Genomic DNA, 27692 nt, shown 5'->3' with positions numbered 1-27692 from the left:
AGGTGCAGTCAGTGAGGGTCTTTCCTGAAGGCATAATATTTATTTCCAAAAACCAAAACAAATTTAACATAAAAAAAAAGAGTAACAGAAAACTTACCCAGGTTGCGTTTCATAGAACCTTTTTATGTGGAGACCTGTATTCTCACAGGCATCGTCCTCTCTGTGGCAGAATCTGACCCTAAAAATACCTGTGTTGTGATATTATTTTTAGTTCACTGACGTGCATGAAATCTTCATGCAGCCATTAATTCATTATGGCAGTCTGTTGGGGCATATACCCAAGCTATGTTATGATGAATCTTCCTATTTTATTGTTAATATATTTATTTACTTGAACAGATTTGCTATGTTTCACAATGTCAAGATACCTAAAGAAAACGTATTGAACAGAACTGGAGATGTCACAGCTGAGGGAGTATACGTTAGCTCATTTAAGGTATGAAATGAACTGTATGTGCAATGAATCCAGTCTATCAAATATACTATGAAGGAATTGTTTGTATTTTTTTTTCCAAATCTATTAACTGCTCCCTTATATTTTCAGAGCTGAATGGGGTTTTAGCCATGCATTTGCCATTAAAGTCAATGGGTGCTAACTCCTTGAAAGTATAACATTTGGCATAACTACCAGGATTCTGATGTTGCAAGTAGTGCAATTATGAAGCTATGGCATGGCTGAACCTGCCCATTTAGTGTGTCTTTTATTCCCTCAGGATCTCAAGCAACGTTTTGGCGCTTCTCTTGGGGCTTTGTCCAGTGGTAGAGTTATGATCATAGGCATGTCTGTGGTTAATTTAAAGCTTGCCTTATCAATAGCCATTCGCTTCTCAGCCACACGCCGTCAGTTTGGACCAACAGATGAAGAAGAAATACCAGTCCTGGAATACCAAATGCAGGTACTAACTAAATCTACAATGTGGCATTTCATTCAAATCTAGGGAATGTATTCAAATATAAAGCAAGATCCTCAGCACATGCAAATCTGCATAGCTGCATTGAAAGCAATGAAGTTATACTAGTTTACACCAGCTGAATGTCTGGCCCTATAGAGTTCTGAAGGCTTGATTCTCAGTAAGACGTGGTCTACACTACCAACTTCTCTAGCCACACCCCTGACCACATACTTATACTCACCTAACCCCCCACTGTAGACAGAGCTATGTCATTGGGAGGGCTTCTCCCACCGAGATAGCTACTGTCTCTCAGGGAGATCGAGTACCTAGGCCAACGGGAGAATCTCTCCCAGCATTGGTTGAATCTTCACTAAGAACTAGCTGCTGCAGCACTGTAATTGTAGACAAGCCCTTAGGCCCCTTTACATCACTCTGACAATGTAAAGAGGCCTTAAAGCACACACCTTTCACTGCCAGAGAGGTGTAAATTGGCTTTATGTAAATAAGAATCAGACCCTGGAATACTGAAACCCCAATATATTGTTGAGCTCTTAGAAGCACTTTTCTGACATTGGTAGGAGGGAGTTTATTGTTACTTTTCAGAAACTCTGGGTCCGTATCAACTTTCATCATGCTTTCTTTTGTGTTGGTCTGCCCTACATTGACATCATCTTCCAGTCTATTCCCAATGCAGCTGCTAAGATCATCTTCCTCACCTGTTGTTCTGAACATGTCACCCCATCTGCTGAATCCTTCTCTTGGCTTTTACTACTCCACTGCATCAAATTCAAGATTCTTATCCTGACCTTCAAGGTCCTCACAGCTCTGCCCCTCTCTATTTATTTGCTTTTGTCTCACATTTCATTTCTTCCATAGTCCCTGACTACCCTCTTTTCCACATCTCCCACAACCAATGTTGCACCTACTTCCATGTTGTCCCCTATCCATGGAACACCTTCCTTCAACTGACCCATAAGGGCTGTACTAGATCATCCTCAAGACCCACTTCTTCCTTGAGGCTGTCAAGAAACAGGCAAACTAATCATAGATAAGTTATGAGCAGTCAGATACCATTGAAGTGTAAATTATTTAACAAACCAAGAAGTGCATAATTTATATAACAACTGTACCTCTTTTGATTATATTTCTCTTTCTCTCCTTTTGATTTGGCTTGTCATCTTCAATTGAAAGATTGGGGTAGGGCGTTTGTGTGTAAACATTGTCTACAACATTGTGGGTATTAAAGAAAACAATAAGAAGAATACCCTCCACCTTACCATTGGTTTTATCAATGCACAGTTGGTTAGCATGTTTGTGTGCATTACTTTAGCCTTTTTTCTTTATTAACCTTTGAAAATATAGAAATAATTATTTGTATTGCTGTAGCCCACGTCAGAAGCTGTACAAACACAGGATAAAAAGATGGTCTCTGCACCCAAAGAATTTCATTGAACCAATGTGCTGGTTTAATATGATGTTTATCAAAAATTAATAGGAACCATGAACTTGGATGGTTTCACCATGAGCATCCCTGTGAAGAAGTTTCATTTACTTTACTGATTTAAAGAGCCATTGCAAAAATAGCTAGTTGGGAATTTTTCAATGAAACATTTTTCATTGAAAAATGCCAATTTGTCAAAACCATAACTGTTCACTGGAGAGGGTTGATTTCAACAAATTTCTCAATCCAAAGAAGTTTTTAAATTGTCAAAATTATGTTTGAAATGAAAAACTCCAGTCTTCTGGTTCAAAATGACTTTTCATTTAAACTAATTGTGGGAGGAAAAAGCCAAAAACCGAATAAAAACATTTCAAAATTATTGAAATGTTTCAATTGATCCAAATTCTTCTTCTTTGGGGGGGGGGGGATTTTTGGTTTATGAAAAGTTGACTTGTTCTGATTTGGGATGGGAATTTTTTTTTGAAATCTCAAATTTTTGTGGGACAGGAAAATTGTTTCCCATCCAGCTCTAATTACTAATTGAACATAACCACAAACAATATAGTCTGTATTTGAATAGGGTATTGGGGGTGGGAGGGCAGATGCTTAATAATTAGAAGATTGAAGTTGAAATATGGTAGTTTTCTAGAAACTGAAAAAATATACCATAGGGGTTTTGAGTATCATTGGAAAAGCCCCTAATAATATGTATATATCAACCTTCCCTCACACAGATTTAATTTTCATTCCAGCAATGGCGCCTGCTTCCCTATCTGGCAGCTACATATGCCTTAGACCATTTCGCCAAGTCTTTGTTCATGAACTTCATAGAATTTCACATAGGTCTTCTGATGAAGGATAAGAGTCCAAGACAGGTGAGATGTTTATACATATCCTTTTAATTGCAACTCGGGTTTTCAATGCAGTAAACTTCCAATTGTTAAACCAAGGGCCTGTATACACAAGTGTCTCAGAAATGAGGGGAAGAAGGGGGAGAAACATTAGTGTTAAAGGCCAGGAAAGCAGTTAACTTTGATCATGGGTTTATGTTCTGATGACTTCAATGGGATTTAAGCATACATTCAAGTTCTTTCCAAAACAGAGATGTTTCTTCTTGAAAAGGGGCCTAAGTAATTACTGGTCACTGCACCTTCAATGGGCTCTTGCAATATGCACTACTTATACTAAACAATCTGTTCCATCTTGTATTTAGTTGTGACACATAGAATACCTTTCCCAGACCTGAAGAAGAGCTCTGTGTAAGATCAAAAGCTTGTCTGTTTCACCAACAGAAGTTGGTCAAATAAAAGATATTACCTCATCCACCTTGTCTCTCTGCATTGTCTTAATGAAGATTCAGTTTTGGTCAACTGAAATTGACACTGCATGAGATACATGACAGAGTTTCTGTCATAAGCCAGAACAATATCTTTTCAGAATCAGGCTCAAGTTTGCAATTCAAGTTAATACATTTGAAAATAATTTAACTGTAAAATATTAACATTTATGAAATGTGGGTTAAATGAGCAGTACAATGAATTTGTTGGCAATCTCTGTAAAGGAAATAATTTTTATCTCTCTGCACCTGTATAGGGCCTGACTCTGACCAGCATAAGTGCACTATATAGTTTTTTTTATTGTCTTTTTGTAAATAGAATTATTTTTGTAATAACTTAAGGTGGAATTCACCCCGTGTCAAGGTCTGCACAGTGACTGTTTATCACTTCAGTCTCACTTAAACCCTCGGGCTTTGTGCAGGTCAAGTTAAATGGTGTATAGGCCTTGCACCCAGGTTGGTGTGTATTATGTGTCTCCTTTTGTGACCAGTCCATAGAGGATGTGGGTCTGTTTACAGCAAGAGGTATTCAGGCTTTTAATACCTGGTTCAATCCCTGGTCTTGTTCAAGACTGTGGCAGTCACATGGATGAATTTCATCCTTAGCTTTTTGTGTGTACTCTTGAACTTGTTTTGTTTAAAAAAACATTTACCATTAGCTTATTTTTTACAAAGGCTGAAATTGGACGTGAGATTCATGCCTTGTCTACTGGTGGTAAACCACTGGCCTCCTGGACTGCCCAGCAAGCGGCCCAGGAATGTCGAGAAGCTTGTGGAGGACATGGTTACCTGGCCAGTAAGTTACAAACTCCTGAATAGATACAGTCAGTTAAGATTGTTTGCGCACATTTCTATCACAGTTTTTGTTGTGTACAGATGTATGCATCAGTGGCAGTAAGTTTTCAAAAGGGCTTTGGCCCCATCTTCCTTTTTACAGATCGTGATGGTGTCCCCAGGGTACAACCTGGAGCTGTCGGACCGCTATGCCCCCTTAATCCTCCAGCCTGGGCTGTCTCTCACAATGCTATGCCAGTGACAAACAGCCAACCCCTCCAGGTGCTATCATCACTCAGCCATCAGCATGTGGAGACTCACACCCAGCAGTCACCCCAGAAATATACCATCTTTCACTGCTCAAGCCTCCCTTGGACAGTGCAAGTTCATTAATTAGTTTGTCACTCCAGCAAAGGGACGTGCAACAGTCCTTTTAAACCTGAGCTGAGATTTCCCAGGCATTTTAACTAAAACCACACAGTTTTAGGTAAAATATAAAACAGATTTATTAACTACAGAATGATAGATTTTAAATGATATAAGTAGCAGACATAGAGATCAAAGTTGGCTACATAAGAAATAAAAATAGAAACACAGTCTAAATTCTAACTTTAACAGACTACGGCCATGTCTTCACTAGCACTTACGTTGGCAAAACTTTTGTCGATCAGGGGTGTGAAAAAACATCCCCTTGAGTGACATACGTTTTGCTGGCATAAGCGCTCGTGTGCACAGCGCTATGTCAGCGGGAGACCCTCTCCCACCAACAGCTACTGCCGTCCATTGAGCTGGTTTTATTATGTCGATAGGAGAGCTCTCTCCTGTCGGCATAACGCAGCTACATGCGTGCTCTTTCAGCCGCACAGCTATATCAGTACCATGGTGTCGCTGTAAGTTTGTAACCATGTGTAGACATGGCCTAAGCAAGATCTGAATCAAATAGCTCTTCTCACCCTAATACATGTTACAGGCAGCTCACAGTCCTTAATACACAGGCTAGATTCCCTTCCCAGCCTGGGACCAGTCTCCCCAGTTCAAACTCTTTGTCTTCCAGATACTCTCCCAGGTGTTGAGATGGGGGAGGAGAGAGGCCAAGTGATGATGTCACTGTTCCCCTTTTATACTTTCTTCCAACTGCTAGAAAGATACTTGCTGTGAGGTGGGGGTTAGGTAACCCTCACTGCATACCTGCCCTCTCTGAGAAGCCTCTGGAAGAGTGGATTCTTCTTGATGGGATATCAACGCCTGTCTAGCCAATGATAGTTGCTCCTTTGTTGCTACTGAAAGGCTAGCTGTGGACATTCCCCACTTCACAACATATTTCAGTAACACATACAGAGCAGTATTTCATAACTTCACATACAATGATAGCACATATAATTCAACAGGATGTTAATGTTCAACAGAGCAAAACTTTTTAAATGATACTTCACAAGGCATTCTTTGTACAAAACATATCATAATCATTTCACAGTGGTGAAGATGGGGGTTCCAGGATGCTACTTTGAGGTACGGAGTGTCACACAGATCCAGTTGGCACATGCAAAATCTGCACCCACAAAATGAATTTCAGGTGCAAAGTGGAATATTTGCACTGGCAATCAGGCAGTTACAACTATCCAGACTGCCCTTGCAGTTCATTTGGAGGAGAAATACAGATGCAGATTTTGCACATGCAGATTGCCCTCATAAAATGGATGTCATGCTTCTGAAAATTTGCCCCTATGTAAACAAAGGGTAACTTTTCAGCATCATCTGTTGGGAAGAATAATTATATTGTATTGGAAACCAATTCCGATTTTTTTTTTTTTTTTACTCACAGAATAATTGTTTCCAAGTTCTTTTGACCTATATTTGTATAATGATTGAGTAACATTATGTATTAAAATTTGTGACTTTTCTTTTAAAAGTGAATCGTCTAGGTGATATTCGAAATGACAATGACCCAAACTGCACCTATGAAGGAGACAATAATGTTCTGCTTCAGCAAACCAGCAACTACTTACTGAGCTGGGTGAATGCTAAACACCAAGGTTAGCATGCCGTACTATATCTTGTTTTAGATTTAGTGGTGATTTGGTAACAAGACTAGGAGATAATTTCATACTGACAGAATTTATTTATGTAATCATTATTTGTAGATCATAAATAATGTGCTAGGTACCTTCATAAACAAATGTCTTGATCTCCCTCTCTCTATATTTCTGTTGCATCAATCTCCACAGTATCTGGACCTCGTCGTAACTAGTTGTTTTCCATGTTGTAAGTAGGTAGTTTTGAAAAATTAACATGATAAAAAGTAATGTAGGGCTTGATGCTCTATCTGCTAGGGATTCAAACTCCCAAATCCACTGGAAGTCATTGGAAGCTTTCTGCACGGGGAGGGGGGGAAAGGGGGGGGCTGTGTGGTCCTTGAAAAATAATATAAAGGCAGTTTATCTCCTATCACCCTTATACGCGTTAAATAGCATCTGAATCCGTGTCAGTCATTCCAAATGAACTATGGTGCTAGGCACTGAGAGTACAGGTTGCAGAATGTTTAGCCTAACTGAATAATTATAATGATAGCATTTTGTTGTTTTCTGGATAAAAGATCACTGGACAAATTGCTGGCACAGATTCTGGCCAACATCTTCCAGGTGTGGAAAACCCATTCATGGGTATTGAATCTACAATCTCCGCTCCACTGGGAGCTTGCAACCAGCCAGGTCAGCTCCTCAGCACTTATTCACCTCTCCTCATTCGGCTGAATCCCCACTAGGCAGTAATAAGCTAAATATTTTGGCATTTCTGCACCTGGCCTATCAAAAAAGAGTAAGCCTAGCCCTAGGATAGTGTTTTACCTCAAAATATTCTGACATCGACTTTGTAACAAATCAATTCATCATTGGTATTCCAGATAAAGCTCCTATTGCATCCCCTCTTGGATCAGTAAACTTTTTGGAAGACTACAATCATATTCTTGGCCAGAAATTCACAGCCTCTAGTGTTGAAGATTGCATGGACTCCTCAGGTAGCCATTTTCTATTTTCTCAATACAAATAATTATTTTTCACTCTGTCCCTTCCCCCCAGGCACCTGATTTTTCTTCTCTCTCTTTGTCCGCTCTGTGTTTTTCCACCATCTTTTGTAAGCAGACAGCTTACCTATAAGCATTAGAGATTGAATGATGCTTCCAAACTCACAGTATTCAAGGGAGCTCAAACTATGGCATATCCTTTTAGACACAACATCCTGCATCTTGGCAGGAGGTTAGACTAGATGACCCTTGTGGTCCACATCTTCCATAGAATCTCTAGGGATAGTAATTCCATGCTCCAGTAAGAATATAACAGTAGGAATCTATTATCGACCACCTGACCAGGACAGTGATAGTGACAATGAAATGCTAAGGGAGATTAGAGAGGCTATCAAAATTAAGAACTCAATAATAATGGGGGATTTCAGTTATCCCCATATTGACTGGGTACATGTCACCTCAGGATGAAATGCAGAGACAAAATTTCTCGATATTTTAAATGACTGCTTCTTAGAGCAGCTGGTACAGGAACCCACAAGGGGAGAGGCAACACTCGATTTAGTCCTGATTGGAGCGCAGGAGCTGGTCCAAGAGGTTACTATAACAAGACTGCTTGGAAATAGTGACCATAATATAATAACATTTAACATCCCTGTGGTGGGAAGAACACCTCAACAGCCCAACACTGTGTCATTTAATTTCAGAAAGGGGAACTATGCAAAAATGAGGAGGTTAGTTAAATAGAAATTAAAAGGCACAGTGACTAGAGTGAAATCCCTGCAAGCTGCATGGACACTTTTCAAAGACACCATAATAGAGCCCAACTTAAATGTACAGTAAAAGAACTGAAAAAGAGCCACCTTGGCTTAACATCCATGTAAAAGAAGCAGTGAGAGATAAAAAGGCATCTTTTAAAAAGTGGAAGTCAAATCTTAGTGAGGTAAATAGAAAGGAGCATAAACACTGCCAAATTAAGTGTAAAAATGTAATAAGAAAAGCCAAAAAGGAGTTTGAAGAACAGCTAGCCAAAAACTCAAAAGGTATTAGCAAAATGTTTTTAAGTACATCAGAAGCAGGAAGCCTGCTAAACAACTAGTGGGGCCCCTGGACGATCAAGATACAAACGGAGCACTTAAAGACGATAAAGTCATTGTGGAGAAACTAAATAAATTCTTTGCTTCAGTCTTCACGGCTGAGGATGTTAGGGAGATTCCCAAACCTGAGCTGTCTTTTGTAGGTGACAAATCTGAGGAATTGCCACAGATGGAAGTGTCACTAGAGGAGGTTTTGGAATTAATTGATAAACTTAAGAGTAACAAGTCACCGGGACCAGATGACATTCACCCAAGAGTTCTGAAAGAACTCAAATGTGAAATTGCAGAACTATTAACTATGGTTTGTAACCTGTCCTTTAAATCAGCTTCTGTACCCAGTGACTGGAAGATAGCTAATGTAACGCCAATATTTAAAAAGGGCTCTAGAGGTGATTCCGGCAATTACAGACCGGTAAGTTTAACATCAGTACCGGGCAAATTAGTTGAAACAATAGTAAAGAATAAAATTGTCAGACACATAGAAGAACATAAATTGTTGGGCAAAAGTCAACATGGTTTCTGTAAAGGGAAATCGTGTCTTACTAATCTATTAGAGTTCTTTGAAGGGGTCAACAAACATGTGGACAAGGGGGATCCAGTGGACATAGTGTACTTAGATTTCCAGAAAGCCTTTGACAAGGTCCCTCACCAAAGGCTCTTACGTAAATTAAGTTGTCATGGGATAAGAGGGAAGATCCTTTCATGGATTGAGAACTGGTTAAAAGACAGGGAACAAAGGGTAGGAATACATGGTAAATTTTCAGAATGGAGAGGGGTAACTAGTGGTGTTCCCCAAGGGCCGGTTCTAGGACCAATCCTATTCAACTTATTCATAAATGATCTGGAGAAAGGGGTAAACAGCGAGGTGGCAAAGTTTTCAGATGATACTAAACTGCTCAAGATAGTTAAGACCAAAGCAGACTGTGATGAACTTCAAAAAGATCTCACAAAACTAAGTGATTGGGCAACAAAATGGCAAATGAAATTTAACGTGGATAAATGTAAAGTAATGCACATTGGAAAAAATAACCCCAACTATACATACAATATGATGGGGGCTAATTTAGCTACAACTAATCAGGAAAGAGATCTTGGAGTCATCATGGATAGTTCTCTGAAGAGGTCCATGCAGTGTGCAGCGACAGTCAAAAAAGCAAACAGGATGTTAGGAATCATTAAAAAGGGATAGAGAATAAGACGGAGAATATCTTATTGCCCTTATATAAATCCATGGTACGCCCACATCTTGAATACTGCATACAGATGTGGTCTCTTCATCTCAAAAAAGATATATTGGCATTAGAAAAAGTTTAGGAAAGGGCAACTAAAAAGATTAGGGGTTTGGAACGGGTCCCATATGAGGAGAGATTAAAGAGGCTAGGACTTTTCAGCTTGGAAAAGAGGAGACTAAGGGGGGATATGATAGAAGTATATAAAATCATGAGTGGTGTGGAGAAAGTGAATAAGGAAAAGTTATTTACTTGTTCCCATAATATAAGAACTAAGGGCCACCAAATGAAACTAATGGGCAACAGGTTTAAAACAAATAAAAGGAAGTTCTTCTTCACACAGTGCACAGTCAACCTGTGGAACTCCTTGCCTGAGGAGGTTGTGAAGGCTAGGACTATAAACAGGGTTTAAAAGAGCAAAAATATTTGCTGTTTTTCAGCCAACTTATAGAGTTGGTATTTTTCAAAAATTTAAAGATCCTATACAAAAATGTACAAAGTTTTCTGTATTATTCATCCAGCTCTAGATCTGATAAGCTGACCGCTGAACATTTGAATTCTCACCTGATCCAGTGCTTTTTTCAGTTCAACCATCACTTCTTATAACATATTCTCCGTCAAATTGCATTTTACTATTTATTTATGTTGTGTGATGCACATTGCAATTTACAAGGGACCAAATTTTCATTTCTTAATATGTCTCATTGGCACAAAACGTGCAAACTGAATTCTAGCATGAAATTGCTAGACAGAATGGTTTCATGCAATATTGGCTTGCATGTATTTCTTCAAGTAAAGTGTTATTTTTGTTCCTCTAAAGTTGTATTGGTAGTTGTCCTCCGCTATTGTATTGTTTTTAAGAGAGGCCATGTCTACACTACAGAGTTAAGTAGACTTAAGTTACATCGATTATCATAAACTGCTGCAATTACATCGCCTGTGCATGTTCATACAATGCTTCTTGCACCGACAGAGAGAGCAGTGCACTGTGAAAAGCTATCCCACTGTGCAAATCATCACCTTCTCCTGCTAAGAGTTCTGGGAGTTTTCTCCATCCCAAAATTCCAAGGTCTTCCAACTGCATTTCAGGCCATTTTTCAACTGCCCTTGTAAACTTTGCACCTGCCATCTCTGCCTGAAAGCATGGATCCTGCACTGCTCACCAGTCTAGTGATAAGTGTTATGAACTGCTGATCCTGCAGTATTTCATGAGCTGTTGTGTGCCATGGAAAGAAACAATTCAAGATTGATGTTGGTATTCACGGAGCAGCTGCACACGGTGGATTGTGGCTACTGGGCTCAGGAAACAAGCACTGAGTGGTGGGATCAGATTGTAATGCAGATATGGGATGATGTGCAGTGGCTGCAGAACTTTCATATGCGTAAAGGCACCTTTCTTGAACTCTGTGCAGAGCTCATACCCACCCTACAGCCCAAGGACTACAAAATGAGAGCTGCCCTTACTTTTCCTCATTCACCTCCTTATCTGACAGAGGCGCTACACCGGTGTGTAGGAGCTGGCCCTCAAGGGCACATCTGCAGAAGCAAAAGAAACAATACACAGAGTCAGTATTGTGATTTCACTCATAGTCTTAAATCAGAAAAAGCATAAACGTTACATACGCCTCTTTCTCACTTTTCCTTGGCAAGCACGGCCAGAGCGCTAATCATGGTGAGTTTGACCCGAGGGTGTGTGCGCAAGATGGGACAAAGGATTTGGGTGGTGTCAGAAGGGGATCACTACAAGCGCCTAGTAACACTATTCTGAAAAAAGAGAACTAGATACTAAGCTAAGGGAGTACTTTGCAAGGCAAGCGAGACGGTTCCAACAGTAAGAAAGAACTGAAGGGGGGCTCCCCAGCTGGCTCCCCAGCCGACCTCATGGGAGCTGCTAAGGGAAAAAGTTTCTGACGACCATGCACACGGCGCGCGCACACACCTGATTGGAATGGACGTGAACAACATATCTCGAAGAACAACAGTTACAAGAAGATGAGTAACCGTTTTATCTCTATGGAGGATTCCCAGGAGATCCCAGTGTGCATTAACAAACTGTTTTGCAAGACCTCCCCTGCATAGCTGCACAGGGAAATGTGAAGCAGATGCAAACAGTACCTAGGGTTGTTAATTTCAATCCCTTCTCCCACATGCACCATGTAGCAAAATAAAAGACACCTCTACCTTATGCAACCATGCACTAGCAAAGTAAAATGAGTACTCATTAGAGCTCCCATCTCCTGCTTCAGGCACACCAGAGCCAGACTGCTGGGACTGGCTAGACCACTCTGGAGTCAAAGAGATCCTGGCTTGCCACGCCATCGGACGAGCCTGTCGCCTGTCCCACATCCTCCTCCAACTCAACCTCCTCAGGGCTGACTCCGCTGGCTGCTGCCTCCAGTCCCCCCAAAGTATCCATGGGGCTCTTGGCAGGGGAGGTGGGGGTCACTGCTGAGAATGGTGTGCAGCTCCTTGTAGAAGCAGCATGTTTTTGGTGCCACACCAGAGCAACAGTTGGCCTCCCGTGCCTTCTGGTACGCCTGCCTTAGCTCCCTTATCTTAGCATGGCACTGCTACGTGTCCCTTTTCATCCATGCCACGAGCAATCTGCTCATAGGTGTCAACGTTCCTATGGCTGGATTGGAGCTACGGCTACACATCCTCCTCTCCAAACAGACCCAACAGATCCAGCAACTTCCATTGTACTCCACATGGGAGCCTATTTGCTGCGGAAAGCCAGCATGGTCAACTGGGAAGATGCGATGTAAGCTGTCCACTCTGAGCAAACAAGAACTGGAATTTCAAAAATTCAGTAAAGTGGGAGGAGCGCATGCCTGAGTACCTTTGCAGAGTAGAAACTGCTTACCAGAGTGGTCATGATGGGCATTGTGGGACACCTCCCAGAGGCCACTTAGAGTAACATAAACAAGTGCAGTGTCTACACTGACACTGTGTTGCTGTAACTTTGTCGCAAAAAGCTCTATGTCGCTCGTCGAGGTGGTTTTATTCTGTTGGTGTAGCAGGAGAGTTAAATTGGTGGGAAGAACATTGTTGTGTGTACACCTCCACTGTTTTGTCTATGAAACTGACTTTTGTTGACAAAACTGTGTAGTGTAGACAAGGCCAGGGACTCTTATGTGGGCCAGATCTCCGTTTGATGTAATTAGATTAGGGCCTTGAAATAGCTTTTTAAGGAAAGTGCATGTGAGTTAGAACAGTGGAGAGCAGGGCAACATTTTGAATAGTACAATATGCACAGACAAAGTATGTCACTGTGTAGTAATTGTCTTTGGTTTGGTTGGAAAAAATGGAGAAACAGCGAGAAAAGAGCTTCAGCATTTGTCTTAGTTTTCCCTGCTATAATCAAATTAAGAAAGACAGTGCATGCCATTCCCACGATCTTATTGCTGCTATTTACCCGAATTGGCCCCTAGGGGGAAATTAGAGGGAATTCGATCTATATGAGGATTTAAGACAAAAGTGAGTCTATGAAACTGAGAACTTATTGTGGGCAGAAATTTAACCTTAATTTATAGATGTCATTAACAGGCAATCTGCTTGTTTCCTGGAATCCAAAATAAATGCTTCAGTGCTCAGCTGATTGAATGAAGAAATGCTGGGATTACTGAAGTCTCGGTAATGATGCAGAGCTCCAAGTGAGATAATGCCTCAATAGTTATGACAAAAACTTAACATCTGACTAGCTTTAAAATGCAAAGGCTTAGAAGAAAGACTTGCTGAAATGATTGTTTGTTTTGTCTTTGTGGTAAATCTCAAGCTTGTGACATGCTGGACAGCACAAACTAATAACTAAGCACATTTCTGTCTCCTCAATTAATACCTACCAAAGCAGCCAAATCACAGTTGGAAAAAAAACTAAATCTGTTCATCTGTATTAATTTTCTATTAGAAATAATTTAATAGCACTGGACTAAGTCTCTGACTAGGATTTAGGCCACCAGGATTTAGCCAAGGGTATGTCTACACTACCCGCTGGATCGGCGAGTAGTGATCCATCTATCGGGGATCGATTTATCACGTCTAGTGTAGATGCGATAAATCGATCCCCGATCGCTCTGCCGTCGACTCCTGTACTCCACCGCGGCAAGAGGCGGAAGCAGAGTCGATGGGGGAGCGGCAGCAGTCGACCCTGCTCTGTGAGGACGCGAGGTAAGTCGACCTCAGATACGTCAACTTCAGCTACGCTATTCTCGTAGCTGAAGTTGCGTATTTTAGATCGATCCCCCCGCCTAGTGTAGACTAGGCCCAAGAATCATAGAGATGTAGAACTGGAAGGGACCTTGAGAGGTTATCTAGTAGTCGTCCCCATACTGAGGTAGGACCAAGTGTACCTACACCATTCCTAACAGGTGTATTTCTAACCTGTTCTTAAAAGCCTCCAATGACAGGGATTCCACTACCTCCCTTAGTAACTTATTCCAGTACTTAACTATCCTTATATAGTTAGAAAATGTGTCCTGATACCTAACCTAAATCTCCCTTGCTACAGATTAAGCACATTATTTCTTGTCCTACCTTCACTGGACATGGAGAACAATTGATCACCATCCTCTTTATAATAGTCCGTAATATATTTGAAGATGGTTATAAAGTGCCCCCTCAGTCTTCTTTTTCTTAACACTAAACATGCCTGTATGTACTCTGTAATACCCGCTTCCCTAATAATCCCAGAGTGCTTTAAAAATTTAACAAGATGATCTGCAGTGGTTACTTCACTTGTCACTTAAATACAGCCACATATGGGTGGAACATGGTAACAGTTTAATAGCATATACCGTCACGCCACAACTTTTGAGGGCTCAACCCACAAGGTGTTGGCTATCCTCAGTGCAAGGAGATACACAGTACCTTTCAGGATTGAGCTTTAGAAGAGGAAGAGAAAATACCTTACATGATTGAACCAGTAGGGAGGCAGAATATAAATAATAAACTGAGAATTTGACTCTGTTACAGGAAACAACCCATTCTTGTGATAAGTGTCATGGGACATTTAATGAATGTATGTGGCCAAGACCTTGTTTATTCTTATTTCAAAGACTATGGTCAGGATTCTCTTGGCAACTTTGCCCCAGTCAGGCACTTCAAAGTTGCTGTTTTGTGGCAGCGGGTTGCCAGCAGAGCATTCCCCTAGCAAAGGGCAACTCTCCAGTGGTCACAAGCTGGTGGAGGTGGCCTAGCTCCTCCTGTGAAAGCTGCCCACACCCACCTCCAGGATGTCGGAGGAAGGATGGTGAAGGCTGAAAGCAGGGAAGGGTCATGGCAGAGTGGAGCTTTGCTATGCCTGCCCTCCACTGGCAGGGCATTCAGGGATAAGGTCCATTCAGGAACCTTACATCAGTGGGATAAGTTAGAGCAGCTCCTTATGCTAGGGTCAGGTTGTAGAGGAAAAGGTTCACAACTGGCTCCCTGACAACTTTCCCTCTGCCCTGCAATTAGCAGAATTTGGCCACAAGGGAGAATCTACTCCAACATCTCCAGCAACACAGTGGCCCCTTGGTTAAGCATCGGCTCAGAGAGAATAGAATCACTTCCTGCAGTGCTTAGGTGTTCCTCAAAGGTTCTTGTCCAAGGAATAACACTGCCCAACACTGTTTGGTTGAATATTTGTGATGCAATGGCTGCAGGAGATTTTAATTGATTTATGTAAGTCTCTAAGAGGAATCCAGTATCCGTCCCAAATAACATGAGTTTAGAATAAAGTCAGTTCTGTTTGTGATTACTAGCAATGGGAGCACCAACATGCAATATTTCAGTTTTCCTCTCTTTACCATATGGAAAATTTCTTCTGTCTTGCAGTTCCATTAGCTGCATATAAATGGCTGGTTTGTTACCTGCTCCGAGAAAGTGTCCTGAAATTGAGCCACGAGAAACAGTCTGGGAATAGTGATTTTGAAGCAAGAAACAACAGTCAGGTAACAATTTATTCAGAATCCTGTCTTATTTACTGTCTATTTTCCTCCAAGTTTGCCAGATCTTGTTTGCTTTATCCTTCTGTCATTCATAAAGCAGCAAATCATAGTAACTAATAAAAATATATTCCCATCCATGTGCGTTGTATTAAAGGAGGACAACTATGATCAGTAAAATCTTTCAAAACATAGTTTCCTTCAGAACTGTGCAGACATAGTTGTGTAATAAATTCAAATTAATCTTAATTTTTAACTCTTTGAAGATTATATCTACTACTATTAAATCCACTACCACTCCTAATTAGTACATCTACATCTGCTTATTATGCTGCACTTGTGGCCAAATACATACTGTAGGAAAGAATCCTGTTCTGGCAGGTAGATGGACTAGATGACCTAATAGGTCTTTTCCATCTCTAATGTCTATAATTCAAATGCAGAGCCCTCATGACAGATACCAGACTGACAGTATTGGAAAGTGAAAAGGAAACATTGACAGTCATACTACGAGTGGATCCACTGTCCCCTAACAAGATTTTAACAGCCAAGGAGGGCATGGCTCCAAATCACAGCTTGCAGCACTTCCCCATCCATCTCTATCCTCAGTGAGCAAAACTGGCTGGGACCCAAAGCACAGAATTCTTGGCATTTGTCACTCCTGAGGGGGATCTGCTGCTCTGGAGGCAGCCAATCTTACCGACCTTACCTGCAAAGTACATTGAAAACTTGCAACAAGAAACACTCAACTCTGTATCCAAGTAGAGAAGACCTGGCTTCACCCAGACTTCCACCACCCAGGATAGCTCTGCTGGTTGGGACTTTGCAAAAGCTATGATAGAAGTAACCACCATCAGAGCCTTCATCAGAGCAACAGCTTAGAATAAGAAAGAAATGTCTACTTTGCTGGGTCAGTATCAGATTGTGAACAACATGTCCCCTGTCTGGCACTTACTACTGACAGGAGCATAAATACAACTATGATTCCATCTGGTACGGCCCATTACCCAATGACTACGCCCCTTTAGGAATGTGGTGCATAGCCAAGTGTGTTATGAAGCTGAGCAATATAGAGGTACCCGGCCCTACTTCTTCCTTGTATTCATTAGGCTCTCTTCCCTCCCTACAATGCTTGTGCAGCACAGGGGAGGATTTTTCTTGTAAATAATGTGCCTTAAATACATCTGAAAATGATTAGCATGCTGGGAGACCTTTGTAGATTTGATTTAAAAACACTAGGGCGTGAAGAAGCACTGTCTGTCAACCTCTTGGTAGAGAAATGATGTAGTGTTCAGTCATGCTGCAGGAGATCTGGGGCAGATTCCTCGCCTATCCCTGGGCTATTGTGAGTTGAGAGTTCACTGAAGACAGGGGCGGGAATGCTTTGTATCACTCATCTGTGATGTCTCATGCTGGCTGAACAGGATTAACGGGCTCAGAAGGGAGTCCTGTCCATTTGTTCTCAGCCACAAGGTTAATGGGAAAAATGCAGGACTACAAGACTGGGTTTATAAAGTAGGAAGAAGTGGGGGGAGGAGGGAACTCATTCACAGGGCTCCAACAGGGATATTGAGAGACATTTGATTGTGACTAGAGAATTGGTCTAATCACGAAATTCTGATTTAAATTCAGGTCCAACCATTGAGGATGAAAAAATCTCTCTCCCCTTCCAAAGTTTTATGGGTGTTCAGATGTGGATTTTGTTGTTCAAGCTTAGCTCTGGTTGTGACATTGATCAAGGGTGCTATTGAAGAACTATACAAAGAGAGTGGAATTATTTGGAATAGGATTTTGTTTTTTTAAATATCCTGTCTATGGCAGTGATTTAAAAGAAACCCAACCAACTGTGATTTACTGAACATAGAACAAATCCAACAAGTTGAATAATACAAAATTAATGCCTGTAGAAACAATTGAGAGCAGTGTAAAACTGTTATAACACAAACAGCTTCCTATTCAGCTCTCAAATACATATTCATTCATATAACAACCTATTTCAAATTTAAATGGTATTCCAGTTCAAGTGGATATGTAAAGGCTACCAAATCTTCCTATGGAAATACTCAGTCCCTATATTTTTATCCCGTGTATTAAAAATATTGTAAGAGGTAGTGATTTTTTTTTACCTTGCTAATAGGGTAAAAGCAAAGGGTTAGTTGTGTCATTCTTTCAAACAACATTAGAGTCAATGGGGACTAGTAAGCACTAGGTCCGATAATGTTTATAGGATCAGACCCTTCCTTTTCCTATAATTTAGTAGAAAATTCTATCCCTGCTATAGAATTCCATAAGATGGTTTAAAAAAAATGTATAAAAAGAAGAGCAGTCTCTTTTCAGTACTGTAGATTTTAGAATAATTTCTATAGAACCCTACTGGTATCATTCATATTAATTTCTATAGCATTTTCTATTAGAGCTCAATGGGCATTAACAAGACCTTGGACCTGATTCTCAACTGTCTTCCACCTTCTGTAGTCATTTACATCTGTACAAAGTGGGTGCGAAATGCTGCCAGATCAGAACGGTTGCATATTATACATCAGTTTTGCCCTGACTTTGGACAGGTAGAAGTGACTGTCCAAGTTGGGAGGTGGTAGAGAATTAGGAACCTTATTTCCAGTTGCGGTAGATATGTCCATTGCCTTTCCGAAAAACCTAAAATTGTCCCTAGCCAAACAGACATTCGAAATGCACAATTTGAAAGCACTTGCCTAGGTGCACACTTCCCAGAGAGTTGTTTATTCGTTAAAACTTCAGGGGGATTGTCAACTGGTGTAAATCGGCATAACTCTATTAACTTCAATGTTGCCATGCCATTTTATAGCAGCTGAGGATCTGGCCCTTTTGTGTTTTGTTTGTCCACATGTTATTTAATCCTTTTCTATTTCTTAAGGTATACTACTGTCGTTCGTTAGCCATCGCTTTCATCGAGCAAACAGTCTTACAAAGGTATCACGAATACACTCATGATCCCGACACGCCATCTACACTCCAGCCTGTGCTAAAGCATCTTAGTGCTCTGTATGGACTGTGGTCTTTAAGTAGACACATGGCCGTGCTCTACCAAGGTAAGATCAAATTGATCTTCAGCGGGGATCACTTTTTTAAAAGCCCTAATTGTAACCTTCATTTTTTCTATACAGTGCATTGCACCTTGGCAGGGAGAGAGAGAATCTTGACTGGAGTATATGATAGAACATTTAGTTATTGCCTGTGTAATGCAACATTACTGGGTAGGCTGTCAGAAGCAGGGATTCAGCTCTGGATCTAGAAGAGTCAGCCTCTATTAGCTAACCTAAAAGCCTCAGCTCTGTTAGCACAAGGGCTGTAGTGAACTTATACACCTCTGTGAGATCCAGCCCCTGGGGGAGGGGTGATATCTAGCCATACTGCAAGTGCGGCTTTGTCTACACTAGCATGCTGTGCTGTAACTGTCCCATGTGGACACTGCTGGTGCAAACTAAAAGGTACTTAGTTTGCATTAACATAGTTCTCTTTCAAATAGGACTATGTTAATGTGAACTAGGAACCTTTTAGTTCATGCCCACAGTGTCCACCCGGGGCAGTTACAGCGCAGCACGCTAATGCATGCTCTGATTCACACACCCTGGGGCCGTAGACAAGCCTTGTGACTTACACATGTAAAAGGCTCCTGGTGGCGAGTTTTTAAAGTCTGCCTCTTGAGTGAGAAAGTCATCACAACTCTCACAGGAGGCTATATTTCACCTTCATAAATACTGAAGAGATTTATAAAACCATGCCATTGGTAAAAGGAATATACACCTCTACCCCAATATAACACGAATTCGGATATAACGCAGTAAAGCAGTGCTCCGGGGGGGCGGGGCTGCGCACTCCGGCGGATCAAAGCAAGTTTGATATAATGCGGTTTCACCTATAACGCGGTAAGATTTTTTGGCTCCCGAGGACAGCGTTATATCGGGGTAGAGGTGTATCAACATAATCCTAACTTCACCATTTAATTTCATTGTAACTATATTTGCAGGTGGATATGTTTCAGGTGAACAGCCTGGTAGATTCATACAGCATGCTATTCTGGAGCTTTGTTCCAAGGTAAGTCTCTAACATCATTTTGGTGTGGATAGACAGCAACACAACATGCCAATACCGGAAGAAAGACATACCACTTACTCTGCACTTCAAGAGATTACCAGGATGCTATCCTATTTGCAGTTGAATAGCCTGTTTAAAAAAGGGAAGGCTAGTAGCATTGGATCAAATCCTGAGTATTCTACAAGAGCTCAAAGAAAGTAATATTTCATATTTTGAGGGAAAATTCTTGGAAGAAGATGCTCTGGATTTCATCTGAAATAATGTGTTTATTGGATGATATGGGAGGCCAATAAAACACTTGAGAGCAGCAATGCCATTCTATTTATTTCATTATCATCTCTGCTCATAAATATTGTCTGTGTTATTTTTTTCTCAACCCGTAGCTTTTCAAGCTAGCACACATTTTGACCAGGTAAAATATGAATTGTAAAGAAGACGACTGTGGAAATTGTATGTTAATGAATGAGCTGTGTGTTAATCAGTTTGTATAGACATACACAGTACTGCCTAGATGAAAATAAAATTTAATGCTTTTAAGGAAAGCATGGCAAACTTCTAAAATACAGAGTTGGGTCTTTTTTTCTTTTTTTAATTGCTCTGGAAGAAAGACAAAAATAGTGTGAATAGACAGTGTATTGATAGTGGATTGGCTGGTGGCTTCCAGCACTGCTTTGTTGTTCGTAGGTAACCATAGAAATCTAGAAGAGCTGTCAAATTTATGCTTTTTGTTTTTAAACAGTTGAAAGATGATGCAGTTGCCTTGGTGGATGTCATTGCACCTCCTGACTTCATTCTGAACTCACCCATTGGCAGAGCTGATGGAGAGGTAAAGAGAAGCCTTCCTGTGTTTGTAAAGCTAATAATTAAAAAGGCATTTATGTAACTGATTAAATTGTCATAGCTTCTTTGACTTCAATGGGGCTATGACAATTTGGACTAGCTGAGAATATGCTCCAGTATATGGGGAAGTCACATGCTACTGTTCAGAATGTATTGCTTTGGTAGAAATCTGTGCATACCCTGGATTGAAGAAGCTACTGTACATCCCATAAGATCTCTTTTCTAGATATTTTAATATTTGGAGGGCCTCCAACATCCTTCTAACTTTTCCAGCCCTTCTGATTCCCAAACTCATTGAGTCTGGTTCTCTGTTACTGTCTTCTTGTTCCATGATGCTGTACCTATGCACATAGACCCCGAAAGTGGACTGGTCTTTTTTACTTCTCTATCACTTTGCCCAGCATAGTCTAATTTGCCATCCATTATCACCCTAAGGGTAAAATTCTGGCCCCTTTGAAGTCAATAGCAAAACTCCGATTGATTGTAATGGAGCTAGATTTTCATCCTAGGTTGTTGTTTCTGTTTAGTTCTGTTGCTATTTCAAATTATTGTCTCAGCAGATGTAATACCTTTCACTTTACCAGTTTGAATCTTGTGTTTTTATTCCTTGCCCATATTTCTAACCTTTCTAGGAATGATTACTCTGACCTCACTGGTGCTCACAACACCCTCATTTTAGTGTTATCTGTGAATGTAATTTACCCTTTTTTTTCCCGATTTTTAATGAAAATGTCTAATATGAGAGCAAAGTGAAATTAAAACTTGTTCCAATTAAGAATTGTTATGGTCACGGCCTAAAAACAGAGAAATTACATTGCAACCTTCCAGAAAGATCTAACACTACTTTATTTCTTAAAACCCAGAACCTTAACACACAAGAACCAAAAACAGACACAATGTGGGGCTGCTCCCTAAGGGTACGTCTACACTGCAGGATTCTTTCAGCGGTGTGTAGTGTACATACATGCATAGCCCTCCTAGCACAGACAGAAATAGCAGTATAGACTGTGAGACATGGAGTAAACAAGTAAAAGCATGCGGGAAGGGTGTAGGAATGTACCCAGAGTACATACACTACATGCTCTCTGCTCACTCATGCCATGCATCTGTCAGCGTGGAGTCTTGTTGCATCCCTCCGTAGGCAAAGACTCCAGCAGCAGGAAAAGGCCCCAGCAACTCCCTGCCACTGGAGCCCTTCCCTGCCACAGGGAAAGACTCCAGCAGGGAAAGTCTCTGGCAGTGGGGGACGCAACAGGGAAAACACTCATCCTTTCCCTGCTGCCTCCTTCCTGCCAGAGCCTTTCACTGACACATGTAGCTATATACCGAAGTGTGGCCGCAGCCTGCTTTAAACTGCAGCATGTAACTACACATACACTACATGCTGCCGAAATTGGTGTGTGGTATAGATGCCAAAAATGCACAACTCACCCCACCTTTCTCTAGGCTGGCTCTTGGCAGACTGACAGCAGAGGATCCAGACTCCATGCTCAGAGCTCCCTAGCCTGCAAACAGGACCAAGAAACCCCTTAGGATTTGAAGGCGACAGCTTGTAATTTCTACAGTTTTCAATACCCCGCAAGAATGATATTAACAGAAAGTGTGTCATGAGAGAATCACATTTATTCAATGAGAGTATATAACATGATGTCCGGAAGTGTCTTGTGATGGATTGAGACAGCCCTTAGCTTGCAAAGTAACAGATACACTTACAGACCAGAAATAATAATAAACACCGTCACCACTGTGCTTTACACCATTATTGGGAGGATCTCAAAGAATTTTACAAACATTAATTAACTGAGCCTCAAACCAATTTGGTTTAAAAAAAAGTGTCAGCAATTGCGTGGTCAAAATTTCACACTTGCATGTCTGCTTTTAGGTACTCAAATTCCTATTTGGGCACCTAAATCAGTGATCTGATTTTCATACATGTAGGACCAAAGCCTCAGCTAGTGTAAATTTGTGTAGCACCATTGAAGTCATTGAAGCTATTGTGATTGACACCAGGTGAGAATCTGGTCTCCCTCACCTCCTCCCATTTTTCTAGGATGGTATTAAAAAGTTTAAATTAACTGTGAAATATTTCCAAATAGCAAAAGGTGTAACCTGACTAGTGCTCAACAGATCTACACTATTAAAGTGGCCTTTTGCAGAATTTATTTCCCAGTTAATGCTTTTAGCTGGGCTGTATAAAATAAGTTGGGAAAGACTGATGAATTAACAATGTGCTGATGGGAGAGGAATTTCTGATGCTCAAACAGAAGTGTTCACATCTGGGAGAAAAATTCTGTAACTTGCCAAAAACATATAGAAAGAAGGGTAAAAACAGAGTATTTTCAGCTATAATTTCCAGAGGCATGGACATTCCGACAAACACAGCTTCATTTCATCTTTCCTCTATGAACTGTGCTTGTTGAGATAACTGAAATAAAGATGGAATTTAAAAAAAAATCACCAGGAAAATTAAGTAGAAATCAAGAACCCTAGAGTTTTCACTGTTTTTCTTTTGCTTCATGATTGTTTTATAGCAGTTAAAAAATTAAAAGGGCAGATCCTTAGGTGGCACAAATCAGCCTCACTCAACTAAGTCAACAGGGCTAGTCCAGTTTACCCCAGCTGAAGGTCTGATCCCAAATGTGTTTTGTTCTTGGTTTCATGTAATTATGCACTTTATTTTGTGCTTATTCCTTTTGCTTGTTCTGTATTCCTAGAAATACAGTTGCAATTCCATTTCAGTTGGTTTTATTTGAATTGTTTAAACTTTTGTGAAATTTAAATGATTTTCTGCTTATGTTAATCTACATTTTTCTTCTTTTGCAGCTGTATAAAAATCTGTGGACAATAGTCCTTCAAGGCAGCAAGGTGCTGGAGAGACCATCATGGTGGGCAGAATTTTGTGTTAATAAACCCCTTGTCGGCAAGCTGAGGTCGAGGATGTAAATCAAACATGTAAGAGTGGCCCAGTAGGGCAACGATTGATAACATATTTCAGACACAGAGGAAGGAGCACATATTTCAAATGAAGGAGATTTCATACAGAAGATGCCAAGAGATAGAATGAGTTTGAAATCAGATATGACCCAATCTTAAGGACTGTTGACATAATGGCAAGAACAGTGCAACACATCTGCATGTGGTTCATAGTAATCATGCTAATGTTAATCAGTCGCAGATTAAAAGAAAAAAGTCTCATTAAAGTTAATTGCTTCTCACAGTTTCAGTACATATAAAACTAAATATTACTTTCATCAGTGTCCTGTCAGCAAATAGGGTCTAAAAGTCTTGTAATTGCTGGCATGCTACAGAAGTTAAACATTCAAAAAAGTCTACCTTGAACTATGAACAGACAGGCCAGTTTTACTTTTTCAAGTTTCTGGGAGAGTATTAGCAAAGCAAAGGGGTATTTAGAACACGGCAGGATTTTCAGTGGGAATAAACTTAGGATAGCATCACTGGAATTGAGTAAGTGAGTTTCTTTGAAGTCCATGAAGCTACTCTGCTTTACACTATCTGTTCCACAACGTTTAAAATAGTTGATTGTTCTTTCAACGCAAGAGATGTGATAAATTGACTTCCAGTTTGAGGTTTTGATTAATCCTCAAGTTTTGTATCACTGTAGATATAACTAGTTCAAAGTTTCTCATTCACTTGTCATTGTTATATTAATTTATGGTAACGCAAATGTAAAATGATTGTATAACTTCACTAGTAGTTATAATGTTTTGGTTTTTTTCCCCTCCTATAGTGTTAGCTTTTAATCTCAGCAGACCAATTGGTGCAAGTCAATACATGTTGGAGCTGCACCTGCTTCCTTCACGTCCAAATTTAGTCCAGTAATCTGGAAGTGGGTTGTTAAAAATAAACAAAATGATTTCTGTTGCCAGATGTTGTAGACATTTAGTCAGGGACAAGAAAGTAGAATGATAATTACTGCAGCTGCGGGAGAACCATTCTTTGTATATGTTTAGTAAATATTCCCCAAGTAATGAGTAGTTTCCTTTGCAAATGAAGAGCCACTAGTAAGTTTTTGAAGTGCTGAATATTTTATATTTTTAAAATAAAATCTGGAAAGATACTGCCTGCTTTTCTATACTGTATGATCTCCCAGTTACTCTGAACTGATCTAGGACCAAATCCTGCTCACCGTACTCACATGAGCTGTCCTGTTCAGGCCAGGGGGACTATTTGTTAGGAAGGTGTCTAGGATTCAGGGCTTAATCCTGTGCCATTAAAGTCAATGGGAGTTTTATCATTGACTCTCAATGGGAGCAGGACCAAACCTTAGTGGATTTTTTTTTGTCACCATTCTGTTCCAGCTCTACACTTATGATTCTGATGAAGTGTTTCTATGCCAGAATTCCAAAGTTTGTAAGTCTTTATAGTGTCATGACTCAAATATTTAATAACTGTTATTGTGCTGGTTTTTTGTATGCAAATATTACTAGAATACATTTAATCAAAGTAAAGAATAAAGTGGTATTTTCAGTTTTTGCCATATGATCTAGTAGTTATATTGCTCCTTCTAAAGTTTCACCAAAATCAGATCGAACGTGGGAGGTGTTTCACTGCTGGAAAAGCCATTGAAAGGGCATTTCATTTTTAACAGTGTGCTCTCAGAGAATCTCAAAGTACATTTTCCAAAGCAGAAACCTTTTAAAGTTTCAGTTTAGGTTGCTAAGGGCAATTCAAGAGATTAGTTTAAAGTGCCGCAAAGTGAAAACTTCTTATTTTAAGCCCTGCCTGTAGTTCTCATTTTCTTTTTTTTTTTTTCTATTCTTCATTTTCCCTTTCCAGTTGTGTGGCAGAGGATCCAAGCTCTCTTTTCCCAACTGCTTTTTCTAGCAACATCCTTTCATTTTTGTAGCAGTACACCGAAATTCAGAATGTCCCAACAGAAACTTTCTTCTAGCAACTGGTTTATATAAAATAGATGTAAACATGGCCAGATTTATTAAAACTCCTCATGCATCATATCAGAATTGTTTTTCTTTGAACTGCCTCATCTTATTAATTCTAAGACTATCCAATAGGTGGCATCATCCCATAGACAGAATTTTAACACTGTTCCACGGAAGCAGAAGTAGCAGTACTATGCTTAGATCCATACACACAGAAGGCAGGGACTCTTGCAATTGTACTATTTTTGTTTGTATAAATGTTACATTAACTTTAAATATACAGCAGAGGCCCAGTCATGATTAGTATCAAAAGCCTACATTAATGCTGTGTGTTCCTACTACGCTGATGAGCAAATATCTGAGTGATCACCAAGGGAACTGTGCATCCCAGTTCTCCCCATCAATGTGACTTGTGTGATTGGTCTCCACAGGAGAAGAGAGAGAGATAATGGGCATGTCAAAGGTACGGCCAGTTAGCACATAGCGCAAATACCCCAACGCATGGTCCTATTAATATATTTATTATTAGGATTGTGGTAGCACCCCAATCAGAACTGAAACCCCATCATGCTAAGTTCTGGACAAACTCACAGGAAGACATAGTCCTTGCTCTGAAGAGTTTACAATTAAATGTGAAACCACAACTAACAGGAGGGAAGAAGTGGGGAAAAATAGGATAACTCATATGTTACTACAGAAATTAACTACGGTATATGCATAACTTGATGGCTGTGGGTCGGTCATTTGAGAGATTTGATTTTTCTTTTAAATATCAGCTGTCCCCAAATGAAATATACTGAAATTCAGACTTCTTAACATGAAATACTTTTTAAAAAAAAACACTAAAGATGGGCACCACTGATGTATACCCTATAAACACTTACACAGTTATACATAGAACTAATATTTGCTATATTACATCAGTGCACATATGACTTAGGGGAAATTTTCATTAGCCATATTACAGTTATTCTTTTAAAATTCACCACTCTGCCCAAAAACATTAAAAAAGACAAACTAAATAATAGTTCTGTCTTTGTAAGAGCAAGAGACAGACAGTAATTTTGGCCTCCACCACCTGGCTCTGGTGCCACAGTCAACTAGCAAACCCTCTTCCCAGAACTATGTTGGTAAGACAAAAATAATAATAAATTTCAAACATGGGTGGAAGAGCTGTGTGCAAACTGAAAGAATAATGTGCATGGGAAGAAAAAGGTATAGCATAAAAAGAGCTTGAGAAATGAATCTCATTTGGAGATTTCATAAAAGGGGGATAAGAACGGGTGAATTTTAAAGAGCCCACCTAATCACTGTTCGGAGTATATACAGCATCTCCTGGAACTTGGTTTGTTCACATATTCATGCAGAGCAGGTTTAGATGACAGGTGCGTGGGGATAGGTGATCCGAGAGGTATACATGCATAGGCTGGGGGAATAACCAACACCTTCATGAGGGCATGTGACCAATGAAGTTTGGAATCTACCTATTTGAGTGATCGCCTCTTCCCCCCGCCCTCCCCATGACGTACTGCCACAGCGGGGGTAATTAGAAGCATTTGAGCTGAACCCTCCTTAAGAGGAGGCTCTTTGTAAGGGTCCTGGGATTATGGAACATGCACTAAAATAGCCCAGATTTGATGACTTTCAGCATGTTGCAAAAGCCATTATTTGAGAGAGATTTTTGGAGACCGTTGAAGGAAAGTTCCTGATACAGTAAGGGATGGAAAGGATCTGTTTTCTCACGCTGGTGCGCTGAGTTTGTTATATAGATAAGATTTTGTTAAAAAGGCTTGTGGGTGCTTAGACCCAGATCCTCAATGGTATTTAGGAACCTAATTCCCATTAATTTCAGTGCAAGTTAGGTGCTTAAATACCTTTAAGGACTTGGGCGTAAGTGAGGGCGTATCTTCACTACTGGGGTAAGTCGACCTAAGTTACGCTACTCCAGCTATGTGAATAACGTAGCTGGAGTCGACATAGTTTAGGTCTACTTTCCCCGGTGTCTTCACTGCACTGTATCGACAGGAGACGCTCTCCGGTCGACTTCCCTTACTCTTCTCGGAGAGGTGGAGTACTGGGGTTGACCAGAGCGCGCTCTGCTATCCATTTAGTGGGTCTTCACTAGACCTGTTAAATCGGCACCCACTGCCTCGATTGCAGCAGCATC

The 27692-nt window shown here is 40.4% G+C and overlaps 1 protein-coding gene across 5 annotated transcripts in view; it reads left to right on the top strand.

Annotated features, from left to right (window-relative positions):
- ACOX3 (acyl-CoA oxidase 3, pristanoyl) overlaps window positions 1-27436 on the top strand; it is a 61652-nt gene extending 34216 nt beyond the window's left edge. For 2 of the 5 annotated variants that reach the window (XM_024209293.3, XM_024209289.3), the window contains 11 exons: window positions 340-436; window positions 714-896; window positions 3087-3209; window positions 4346-4466; window positions 6355-6477; window positions 7344-7457; window positions 15601-15716; window positions 18604-18778; window positions 19717-19784; window positions 20524-20610; window positions 23448-27436. In XM_024209293.3, the coding sequence (XP_024065061.1) occupies window positions 340-436; window positions 714-896; window positions 3087-3209; window positions 4346-4466; window positions 6355-6477; window positions 7344-7457; window positions 15601-15716; window positions 18604-18778; window positions 19717-19784; window positions 20524-20610; window positions 23448-23567 (1327 nt within the window). In that variant the 3' untranslated portion in view covers window positions 23568-27436. The remainder of the gene's footprint in view (window positions 1-339; window positions 437-713; window positions 897-3086; window positions 3210-4345; window positions 4467-6354; window positions 6478-7343; window positions 7458-15600; window positions 15717-18603; window positions 18779-19716; window positions 19785-20523; window positions 20611-23447) is intronic. The other 3 variants (XR_002908670.3, XR_002908669.3, XM_024209290.3) reach the window with 3 other exon arrangements.
- Window positions 27437-27692: the final 256 nt, after the last annotated feature.

This window comes from Terrapene carolina, unplaced genomic scaffold (genome assembly GCF_002925995.2).
Source record: "Terrapene carolina triunguis isolate 2854851 unplaced genomic scaffold, T_m_triunguis-2.0 Scaffold66, whole genome shotgun sequence".
Lineage (NCBI taxonomy): Eukaryota > Metazoa > Chordata > Testudines > Emydidae > Terrapene > Terrapene triunguis.
Note: the sequence above shows the minus strand (reverse complement) of the source record. Positions and strands in the feature narration are given on the sequence as shown.